We start from the raw sequence: 12,520 nt of genomic DNA, 5'->3' as shown, positions 1-12,520 counted from the left end.
GGAGGGGAGAATGGTCGGACAGCAGGTACTAGGACAGCAGTCCACCCTGAAACACGGGTCTGAGATGCAATGGGCCGACCAAAAGAAAATGTCCTTGGAAAAAGCTACACAAATCGTTGGTTATTCACCTCTGCTTTACAAAGGGAAGAAGTAACGGTACCAACAGTCCCGTTAAATTTTACTTCAACCATGGGCCTCAAGAGCCAGAGATATACATTGCAAATATCCCAGGTATGAGGAACATGATAAGATAAAGTTTAATGAAAATAAACTATCCCGCAGACCCCTAGGGGTCCGCGGACCACAGGTTGGGAAACACTGGCTTAAGCTATGGCGCAGCCTTAGAGATAATATTGGTGAATTTGGTGATAGCACTGGTATAACGTTTCACTGTAGACTCTACACTGCAACATCTCATTACATCTGTTCTCCCTTCCTTGTGCAGCTTCTTGGTATCTGCAATCTCTCCAGTGTAGCCCATTCAGGTACATCTCCGTGTTATCTTAGTTGCTGGAAAAAAGAAAGGAAAACTGCACAGTAGGGGTTCCCAAAACTGATTATTCATGAATTATGTGATTATAATTGCTTAGTGTTTGTTTCACATGAGAGAAACTTATCCACTTTATAAAAACAGTGATCGACTAGGTAAGTTTTCAAAGCGTTTTTGAACTTATATAGTACCGGTATTTCTTTAATATATCATGTCAAATGATTAGCAGTCGAAGTCCTACATTGTTAAAGTTGTTCTTGCATAGACTTATATTACATGGGACAATGTGCAAGTCGTCTCTTTCCTTGTGTTGTATGAGTGGACTCCTGAGTTGGTTGTGAAATCTTTTGAATTGGATTTTATTGTAAGGAATGTATTTGTAGGATTTAGAACAACATGGTAACTACTTGCTTTCTATTTATTTAACAAACCTGTCAGTATATCACACTTTCTAGCTGAATGGTAGGATGATTCATGATGATAATGAATGGGAAGGGATATGGAGGGAAGCAGTCTGAGGTAATATCCCAAAATTTCCTTGGAGGAACCGAGGAAAATCGCAAGAAACCTCAATCAGACTAGTTGATGCCCCAGTCAAGATTATGTTATGTAGTATTTACATCTGCTCACTCAATGGAGACCTAAATCTGAAGGTTCTGGACATGCATACATGGTTCAGGACATGAAAAAGGAACCCATCCTGCAGATGGGATCTGATAAAATGATACTGAAACATGTCTATGATAAACCCTTCACGATCAGATTTCCAGATAGGAGTGAATGGAAAGCAGGGTTTGAACCAGATAGAAAGGGGTCTAATCTGGTGTACAGATGGTTCCAAGACAAATAAAGGCACTGGGGCTGGAGTGTATTGTGATGGAACAGGGTGGAAACACAGTTTCGGCCTTGGTCAGTATACAACAGTGTTCCAGGCAGAAGTGTGTGCCATAAAGGCATGCACAGTTGAGAATTTAGATAGAAACTACAAAAATAGGAATATCTACGTAGGTAGGCTGAAAAGTAATGCACACATGCTTGTAGAGCACGAACAAAATGACCTTCAGAAGCGTGCCAGGTGGCATGTGGAAGTAACATTCCCCCTCAATACGCGTATGCAGGTTTGAGGTCGTTGCGTTCATCCAGTGTATTTCGATTAGCGGAAGTATGGAGACGTGTTCTAGTGCTATGTCAGCGCGAGTTAAACAGTGTGCTGTTATCAAATTTTTAACTGCTGAAAAAGTGACTTCTACTGAGATTCATCATCGTTTAAAGGCTGTTTATGGTGATGATGCTGTTGGTAGGTTACTGTAAATCGATGGGTAATAAAATTTCGTGGTTGCGAGCCTGGAAAAGCCATAATTGTTGATGAAACATGCAGCGGACGTCCGATCACTGCCACAGACGATAATCATCGCAAACTCGTTGACAGTTTGATTCAAAATGACCAGCAAATCACTCAAAATTGTATCGCAAACCATATTGGAATATCCAAGGAACGTGTCGGCTTCATTATTGAAAAATTGGGATACTTTAAATCTGTGCACAGTGGGTACCATGCCGTCTCACAGACGAGAACAAACAGCGTCGATTGGAATGCTGCGAGCAACTTTTGCTGCGCTACCGTGATGAAGGAGACAACTTTCTTTTGAATATTGTGATGGGGGACGAGTCATGGGTCCATCGTTACGACCAGGAAGAGAAAAGACAGAGTGCTGAATATCGACATCTGTCTTCTCCTGAGGCGAAAAAGTTCAAAACACAACCATCCGCCAAAAATCTTCTTTTGACTGTGTTTTGGGATGCTCACCGAGTTTATGTGACCGATTTTCTGGAACGAGGGGCAACGGTAAATTCTTCTCAGTACATACAGACTCTAAAACACCTCCGGTGTTGAGTTTGTCGTGTTAGAGGCAGCCTCGCGCCAATAATCTTGCAACATGACAACGCTCATCCACACACCTCGCGCGCAACTGAAGAGGCTCTGCAAAACCTGAAGTTTGAACCGATTCCACACCCTCCTTATTCCCCCGATCTTGCGCCTTGCGATTTTTATTTTTTTCCTCTACTCAAGAGAGACCTCAAGGGTAATCATTACACCTCAGACGATGAGGTGAAAGCAGCTGTCAAGTCCTGGATTCGAGAAAAGTCGGAAGAATTTTTCAGTGACGGAATGAAAAAACTTGTTACATGTTGGGAGAAATGTGTTAGCCTTAACAGTGACTATGTTGAAAAATAAATATATGCTTTTGAAACTTAAGAATTGTACATTAATGTACTTTTTGCCCGATCTTGCTATTTGTTTTTGTTCGCGCTTTACAAGCATGTGTGCATTACTTTTCAGCCTACCCACGTATATTTTAGCAGATAGTCAAGCTGCAATCAAAGCACTTGGTACACACCAAATCACTTCAAAATTGGTTTGGGATTGCCACCAGTCCCTCACACAACTGGCCAGACATAACAGAGTTCAGCTGATATGTGTGCCAGGCCATGATGGTATTGCTGGGAATGAAACCACAGATCGTATGGCAAGAACAGGATCTGAACAACCGTTCATAGGACCTGAACCAGCTTGCGGCATTTCAATTGGAGTTGCCAAGAAAGAGATCAGGGACCAGACTAACACAAATCATGAAAAACACTGGGAATCCACAACTAGATTCAAACAGGCAAAAGGATTTATATCAGGACCCTCTGCCAAGAGAAAGAGGGACCTGTTAAAATTAAACAGAGATAAACTAAAATGGGTGGTAGGATTACTTACTGGACACTGCCACCTAAAAGGGCACCTTTCCAAACTGGGAGTGACAGACAACCCAACTTGTGAGAGGTGCCTACAAGAAGATGAATCAGTCAGCCACACACATCTTATGTGACTGTGAGGCTATAGCTTACCTAAGATATCGCCACCTGGGTCAATTCTGCATGGAACCAAGTGACTTTTATGATGCCCCCATAAATTAAGTCCTACACTTCATTTGAAGTATAGGATTAATCAAGGGTTAATCCAAAGGGGAAGCACAATAGATCATTGAAGGCCACAGTGTGAGGTCCGGTTTTTATGGCTCACCCCTCATACTCATACATCTGCTCACAGAATTAGAAATTGTCACTTGTCTGCAAAATTCACATTCTTTAGAAATTGTCAAGTATCAGTGTACAATACAGGCACATGTGTTAAATATGTTAATAATTCATTCCTGTAAAATTCTCTCAGTTAATAATATTGTGACATGTTGACCCCTACCTCCCCAGCTGCACGTAGCGGTAACGTAGCGCTCGCTTAATAGGCGAGTAATCACCCCGCAACTCTCCCCGTGGTGACGTCACGAGCGGCGCCAAGCAAAGCCGAAGTGAGCCGAAGTTAGCCGAGTGCTAGCATCCTGGTCGCTATGCAAAGCGAGTCAACAGCGATGATGTCACCAAGGGCAGCACGGGTAAACAGGATTGTGAGAGACGACGGTGGTAACAGCGGTTACTAGCAACACAGCGCCAGGCAACAAGGGTGCTTATTACGTGGCCGTTTTCTGTATTGTCCGATCGAGGCTACATGAGGAGCAGCGAAGGCTATTCACAGTTAGTCCTGGAACTACCTACGAGTCAGTCCTCGAGCTACCTCCGAGTTAGTTCCGAGTTAGCCAGCAACCAGTCGGTTGTATTGTGGCATTTGGAGTGTAGTATTTGTGATACTGCAGACAGCAGTAGTTCTAAAACTGTCAATTGTGTGATTGTAAGTGCGAATGTGAAATAAAATTCGCTATATCAAATACGGTGTGAAGTTATTTGTCGCGTTATACGCCCAATACGTGACAATATTCACACAGTTTAATCTTGCTTGTTGAAAATTCATATTCTTTAAATAAAGGGTAAAGTTGGCCCTGTAATTAACTAATTAAGCACTACACCATGAATGCGTATGGGGGGTTGGATGTATAGATCTTGACCTCGGCATAAGTTAGAGATGAGTGGTCAGCTTCTTGCCCGAGGGAAAGCGCCACCAGTACCCATTGGATAGGATGCTGGGTGGGCCCCAGAGCTGATATGGACGATGTGGAAAAGAGGAAATTCTTGACCCTACTGGGACTCGGAACTACGACCCCTCCATCATCGAGCCTATAGCCAGTCGCTATGCCAACTACACTATCCCAACTCCATATTCTTGATTGCACAATAACAACTTGTTTATGTTTTATGTAAATTGCACGTACAGTCAACTCTCGATTATCCGGGGGCGGATTAACCGGTTTGCGGCTTAACCGGGGCTACTGAGGCTTTTTTGAGGCTTATATGTTGTTTAATATTCATTCACTTTTGTTTCACATGGCGAGTTGTAAGACTATTTTCGCACTAGTGTAAACCGAGCTCTGCATTCTTTGGTCCCGTTATGCTAACACAATGTTTTAGGGTAGGGGTGAAAGAATGCAAGGATTTCTGGAAAGTTTCAAGGACAGATACATCGCCCCAGTTAGTATCTTTGTATCGATCTTCAAGTGCATTAGCAAAATATCAGGGTGTAAAAGGAAGCGTGTTGTGTTAAGTATTCAACAGAAAAAGGAAAATGCCGCGAAAAAGTAAACGACAATATTAAATTTTTTTTAAGTGTTAAGTGTGAGTATTCGTAAAAAATGTTGGATGTTGTTGAAGACTGTGATTGAAATAACTAATTCATATTTCAGTGTAATGTAAAAAAAAAGTATTAAATAGGCCATGAGATGACATAAAAATGAGGTTGAATAAATTTAAATACAGGTAGGCCTATAGTATTATGAAGGTACAGTATTACAGTACTACTTTTAATAAAATTTGTCTTAACCAGGTTTTTGATTAATTGTGATTTCCATCCCCACCATTATCCCGGATAATTGAGAGTTGACTGTATATGTAAGAATGTCTTTCAGTTTCTGATGAGATTGTGATGAGAATTTGGAAGAGTTTTAAGGATTGAGACAAGAATGAACATTTTCTATACCGGACCAGTCGCTCTGCTGTAATCACAATTTATAATATTAGCCATGGTTTGGGGGTGAGGTGCTGGTTGTAAGTTGGAATTTCCAATAATGAAATATTTTGGCTATTTGAAGAGTGAAGTGCTGAAATTGAGAAATAGAGAAAGACGCAGTGGGGCCATGAGGGGACATTTTACTGACGAGTTTAATTAAAGTAGGATTGCCAAATGTGTTGGTTCTCAAAGTAGAAGCAGTTGTCTTGAACTTTTTCTTAAGTTTGAGACTGTAAAGTCAACATGCAGATCAAGATAGAAATCTTTTCTCTGTTTGATCTTGAAAATGTTAGATTCACACACACCCTTGTATGTTAATCATATATTAAAATTGTTTTATATGAATGTGCTGCTTACCAAGCATTTCCACATACTCTTAAAATACTTCTACTAGTTTGTTTGATATCTATTTTGTTTCAATGGACCATATACAATTATTGTATTAATGTGAAATGTAATTAATATTTAGTGTCATATTAATTTCTCTCTTTTTTTGTTGCGCTTTTTGGTGTCAGTGGGAATTTGGAAAGCTCCTGTAATGAAATTGTAACCTGTAATCATGAAGTTCTGGGCCACATAGATTTCTTATCTTGTTGTGATTAAAACATAACTTCTAACTTCTTACATTAGACTGTTTTGATTGCAGTTCTTTTAGTAAGTATTATTATTATCATCTCTTGTCACAGGTTTATTTCCTGGTATTCCCTTTCTTGAACCAGTGATTATTAATATTATTATTATTGCTATTACTATTATTGTCATTGTTGTTGGTCTCCAAGTTCCTGCTCAGTATATCAGAGAGACTGCAGTGTTCAATGTCTGCCCCTCATGTAAAAATTGTCCCTCTGCTAGATGTGCATCAGCTGCTAATGTAGTTTGCGGGGATGTTGACATATTTGAAGCCAGGAACATTCTCCTCAGTCGATTTTTAAATATGGCATAATTATTACTATTATTATTTGTACGAACATAAACTAGAATTAAACTGAATTGCTACTGCTATTACTGATGCTGCTGCCGTCACTGCCTTGTATGCATTAATGTGTTTTCCCTCCAGTGCTTACCTTTAATTAATCTTTGACTTTATGTTGTGTTTATCCGGTATGGAATTACTTTTATCTATACTGTGCTGTGTCTGTAATTGACCTTGTGGCTGTTGGCTCAGCACATAAATAATAAAGAATTTATCTTTCCTGTTGTCATTTTCATTCTGTTGTACAGGACCAACTGTACAGTAAAAAGCGAAGTATTGTGCTTGGGACGTAGAACATTTCTCAAGAATGTTCCATGCAACTGGACTGGAGGTTACAAATGGAGTACGGCGCTTGTTCTCAGCATTACTTTGGGAGGATTTGGTGCTGACAGGTAAGGCTAGGTCAGCAAGTATGCCAACATACTATGAACAGTCATACACTTTGTTTCCTGTTGCAGTTTCTAATGCTCATGTACGAGGAGTGTTCCGTATATAATGCCTCCTATTTTTGATTGAAAACTACAACAGATACAGAAAGCATAATATCACAGTTAAACAGAGCAAGATTTCAGCTACTTAAGTTATTTTTCTACATTATCACCACTATTCGTTATGCACTTTTGACAGCGATGAACAAGAGCTTGTATGCTGTGCTTGTAGNGCTTAGTGAGCATCATCTTTTAGCGTTCAGAATTGACAATCTCACCAGGCTCCAGGAAATCTAACAAAATCACACCCCGCCTATCCCAAAAGACCATGCACATCAGTTTCCCTGCCAATGGCTGTCTTGAACTTCTTTTTTCTTAGGGAATCCGGATGTTGCCACTCCATGGACTGTCTTTTGGATTCCAGCTCGTAGTAGTGACACCATGTCTCATCTCCGGTTACGATGCTGTCCAGAAATTTGTCACCTTCAGCCTCAAACTGGCACAACAGGTCCTGACAGACTTCCATTCGATGCGTTTTGTGGTCCTATGTAAGCATCTGCGGGACCCACCTGGAACAGACTTTGCGATAATCCAGCTTCCCCAACATCGTTTCCAATGCATTATAGCTGATATTAAGCCATGCACACCTGAGCCAAAATTGTGGACATTTGCCACCCAACAGCAGTCACTAATACCTCCAGTAGATGGGGGAAGCATTATAGATACTTCTCAGCCAGTAGAGCCGGTCTCGCTGGCTGGGTGGGACTGATGGTAAGCACCAATACCGGTAGGATATAGAGGCTGGTAGAAATCATAGAGGGAAGCACAATGGACCACTACAGGTCTAAGTGCATGGGGAAACCCACCCTCTCTAATAACTAACTAACTAAGCCATACACACAGTTCCCTGGTCGTTATCTGCTGATCTGTATGGATGAGGTGATCGAGGCGCTGTTCATTGTGAGGAGTGGCAGCTGAGCAGGGATGCCCAGGGTGTGGTTTGTCATGCACTTCTCTTTCGCCACTGTTGAAACGCACTACCCACTGCCACGCTGTGCTGACATCCACTGTATTGTCTCCGTACACCTTTAGCCAGTGTCAGTGGATATCAATGGGTGCAATTTGTTCGGCAGTGAGAAATTCAGTAACACATCTCTGTTCTGTACGCACTTCTATGTCAGACGCCATTTTGGTAGAATGCTCTGCTGTTGCTATCTGTCACACAACAACCAAACTAACAGTACATTGGTGGGAAGGTTCAACTTTTACTACAACACCACCAACATCCAGCTCAGACGTTACAGATCAACACAAAAAAATAGGAGACATTATATATGGAGCGCCCTTCATATATTGTGTGCAAGTCTGTCAAAGTGAAGGAATTCATTGATAAGGTGAGAATAATGTCTTATTTAGAATGAATTTGATTACTCTAGTGGTAAGGGGCACTGTGCTACAAGCCGGAAGGTCATGGGTTCAAGACCCGATGAGGTAATTGGATTTTTTTTCAATTGACCTAATCCTTCCAGCCGCACTATGGCCCTGGGGTCGACTCAGCCTCTAACAGAAATGAGTACCAGGAATATTCTTGGGGGTAAAGGATGGCCAGCATGTAAGGCTGACCTCACCACCACCTGTGAGCCGACTGTCAAGAGAAAGCGTGGGAGTCTCCAAGGGGAAGCACAATAGATTACTGAAGGTCGCAGTGCAGGGGTCAGTTTTTGTGGCCCACTCCTTACATACATACATACATTGTATTTTGATGCCTTCATTCTTTTCATTGGCATTTTTCATTCCTACTTTTACATTTATTTTTGTGTTGCTCAGCTGTAAAGAATTATGTTTGGCAGGGTGTAACAAATATGCTCATAATAAACATCTGTGAGTTAAAAGCGAGAACGAGGTGTGAGCATGGCTGATCTAGCATGCACATACAATCGGTCTACATCAACGATTTGCACGATTTGGAGTTGCATTGTGTTTCCCAGCAAGAAGTTGTGGAGGAGATTTTGTCAGAGGAGGAGGAGGTAACAGCAAAGTAACAATCTTCTGGCGCAATAAGAGAAATGCTGAAAGCATGGGAAACTGTTGCATCGTACATTGAGAAGCATCGCCCTAATAAGGCAGTGGCTATGCGCGCTACATATTTCATCATCATCATCATCATCATCACTGGCATGACAGCCCTTTGTGAGCCCTGGCCTTCCTCAGGATTGCTCGCCATTCTTCTCTATTCGATGCTACATTCCTCCAGTTCTTTACACCCAAACTTCTAATGTCCTGCCACACACATTCTTCCCATCTTAACCTTGGTCTTCCCACTCTCCTATTTCCTTCTGGTTTAGTATTAAGCATTTTCTTGAGTGCTACATATTTATTTAATGATAATGCTGTGTCGCATTTTCACCAAATTTTGAAGTGTAGGCAAAAACAAATGTCTCTAGACAGCTTTCTAGTAAAAAGAATTAGATATGTATCATAAATAAGCTCATTATTTCGATTTTTTTTTTTCTGCAAATCAAATTCACATTCCAGGTTGGTTCATTCCGCATAGAAGAAAAGATGAAGTTGATTCATGCTCCTTAACAATGTATATATAATTTTCTTTGAATAAATGTTATACATAAAATTTGTTGAGTATTTTTTCGGCTTGAAACGCATTGTCGTATTTTACATTAATTTATATGGGAAAAATTGTTCCGCTTAACGAGTGTTTCGCATTATGAGTAAGATTCTGGAACGAATTATGCTAATCAAGCGAGGTTCCACTGTATGTTATTCTGGAAAGACATAAAAGGACATGAGAACTGAATAGTCACTGTATTTGCCTGATGAATTTAGTGAATATTTGTTGAGTTCTGCTTATTGCTGTGGATTAAAGAGTCAAGTGTGGGTGTTTCTCAGTGTTTCCATTCTGTCTTTTTTTTTAACTGTAGCTTGTAATACTGCATGAATGATGATTATCTGTGTCCACAGTTTCTTCTTCCATGTTGAAATTTGTGTTATGTATTGTTGTTCCTGTTTTCCTTGTTTACTTTCCTTTATGTTGACACAAAGAGTTTAGATTCTAGCTGTAAAGTTTTATACAGCTTTTCCTTTCTGCCTTTCTCTATTTTAGTCAAACAGATACTGAATTCATACATGCAGAAACTTCAGGTTACAAAAATTATAAATAACTCTCAGTACATCTTGGCTTAGAATCTATTCTGCATTCACTGATAAAAGAAAATGTTCCCAATGTGCATATCATTATCAGACCTTTGCCTCTTTGCCACACTAAACAAGTTGTATTGGTTTATATACTGATTGCTATCTTGTTTCTGCATCATTTCTTTCCTCCCCCCAGGTTCTACCTTGGTCATTGGCAAGAAGGAATTGGGAAGCTCTTCAGTTTTGGTGGACTTGGTGTCTGGACCCTAATTGATGTTATTTTAATATCACTTCATTATCTAGGCCCAGCAGATGGATCCCTGTATATATAGAAATTATTAAGGATCTAAAACTTTGTGTTCCATATCAAATTACACAGGCATTTGGATATATTGTAGTACATAAGCTTATTTTTAATTTTGCTATAAAACATCCAAATGACATTGTGAGCAATGAATTCATCAGTCACAGGAGCTACTTGAAGAAACCTGAATTATCATTATAGTGGTTCAAGTAATATTTCTCAACTCACTGCGTGTGACAGAGAGACCAGCAGTTGTTGAGTCACCGAAGATGCAATTTGTATTAGGGCCATTGTAACCTTCAATTATGCATATATAACAATAAATGAATAACTAAACTACACAGTGTAGTCTTCTTGAGCCTTTAACAGATAATCAGTAAGAGATTCACCATGCTACATACTCATATGCTGTCACTTTCAAGATTAATTTTATATGCAGCTTTAATTCCTCATATCCTATCCATCTCATCCTCAATTTTATAACCTTTATCCACAAAGCGAAGAATACAAACTGCAAAGCTCCTCATGTAATTATTGCCACCTTATTATTTCCTTCATTGATCATTTTATATGTATTACTAGGGGTGTTCAAAAATGATTGACACTAAATGTTTTTTCTTCGCAGTAACCATTTACTGGAACAAAGTACATACAGATTATATTAGAGGTATTCCCCACCAATGTCTATGCACCTCTGCCATCATTCTAGCAGTTTCAGTATTTGCACAGCAAACCATTCTTTGGGGGTATCCCGGCGCCACTGCTGGACAACTGCCAGAAGCTCATCGTTGGAGGTACTAATTTACAGATTACAGATTACTTACAGTACCTGTAGCGCTGTCACTAATTCACACACAATTCACTACAGCATGCACAAAGTCTTCTCATTCTGCTGTAGCTTCACTGGTTGTCGCCTGGTAACGGCTTTAACACCATACCTTCCTCAGCTTCCATGTTCATGTCCTTACTGCTGACAACCGTCTCACAACTCACTAAGGAGAGCTAATAAATTCAAGATAGATCACTGAATGAATTTAGAATGAACCACATAAATTAAATTACCAGGCAACACAGAAATGTTGTCACATTCCCTAAAGTTAGTAGAAATACTACACCTAAAAATCAAAGTAATGGGAGTCTGAACCAGACCAAGACCCTTCAGACACCAACCAACCAGACAGTACATACGCATTCTGTAACTTCAAATTGATGAACAAAGGAATAACCAGGGCATGAAGTGACTTGGAATCTGGTAACCAAACTCCCCACAAGAAAATCACTCATAGTCATCAAACAGCAAGAATTTATAATTTCCTTAAAGGTTAGCAGTGATGCTAACCCATATTTAAAGTCTAGGAAAGTGTTTAATCTGTGCATGCTGCAATCACCCCCATCCTTACGAACTCAGATGCTCCTGACCACTGACACCAGCTCAAAATCACATTGCAACTGAGGTCTTCGTGTCTAGCCCACTTCGAGAATCATGACATCATGACCAGATATTTATTGCTCTTTGACAGTTAGTCTTATTTTTGTAGGGCACCCTCTCTGATGGTAGGGTGGGTCTGTCTTTTGTATATGCTGGTGGCCCTCGCTAGCGCTGTCTTTCTCGGGTCCGAGTCCCTTGGGATTCGCGACGTTAGCGACCGTATTTTACTTTCTGATTTGAGACTTCCCTTTTCGTACCCTCCTACGACTCGCAGGGTCACAATAGAGGTATTCGACTTCGCTCCCACACGGGGCGGAATTGGCTCTTTTTATAACATTGGTGCATACCGCACAAAACACACACCTGTTCCAACAACTCTTTTTGTTGCATCAATCAAAAGGTGGTTACCGGTCATTCTGCAACGAACGCTCGCCTAGTGACACCGCCATGTGTTATTGCCTTAACGTAGCAATGGATGTTTCTTCTCACTGAAGAATTCCGGCTTCTAGTCATCATGTCAGAATACTTTATTTATTAAACTCTTGATAAAAAGAGCAATTTGAAGTCCCCTTTCTGTGTGTTTTATGAATTTATGAGATTCAGCGTTAAAACATACAAGACATTGCCTTATAATGCGAACAATACTGCCAAATTTGTAGTCGATTCGAAAATTTGACCGTCGTCATGAACGGTCATGAAAGTCATGGACGTCATGAATGACAACTTCGTCGTCCGTGTTCATCATTC

General features: G+C 40.4%; 1 protein-coding gene and 1 long non-coding RNA gene across 3 annotated transcripts in view; one reads left to right on the top strand and one right to left on the bottom strand.

The window, feature by feature from the left end:
- LOC111875231 (TM2 domain-containing protein almondex) overlaps window positions 1-10,683 on the top strand; it is an 18,982-nt gene extending 8,299 nt beyond the window's left edge. For both annotated transcript variants that reach the window (XM_033755748.1, XM_023871288.2), the window contains exons 5-6: window positions 6,711-6,854; window positions 10,237-10,683. In XM_033755748.1, the coding sequence (XP_033611639.1) occupies window positions 6,711-6,854; window positions 10,237-10,372 (280 nt within the window). In that variant the 3' untranslated portion in view covers window positions 10,373-10,683. The remainder of the gene's footprint in view (window positions 1-6,710; window positions 6,855-10,236) is intronic.
- Window positions 10,324-12,496, bottom strand: LOC117283168. The gene is made up of 2 exons (XR_004514180.1): window positions 12,137-12,496; window positions 10,324-11,346 (listed from the first exon to the last, which is right to left on the bottom strand). It is a non-coding gene; the product is annotated as an uncharacterized LOC117283168 (long non-coding RNA).
- Between the last annotated feature and the right edge of the window lie 24 nt (window positions 12,497-12,520).

This window comes from Cryptotermes secundus, unplaced genomic scaffold (assembly GCF_002891405.2).
Source record: "Cryptotermes secundus unplaced genomic scaffold, Csec_1.0 scaffold472, whole genome shotgun sequence".
Classification (NCBI taxonomy): domain Eukaryota; kingdom Metazoa; phylum Arthropoda; class Insecta; order Blattodea; family Kalotermitidae; genus Cryptotermes; species Cryptotermes secundus.
Note: the sequence above shows the minus strand (reverse complement) of the source record. Positions and strands in the feature narration are given on the sequence as shown.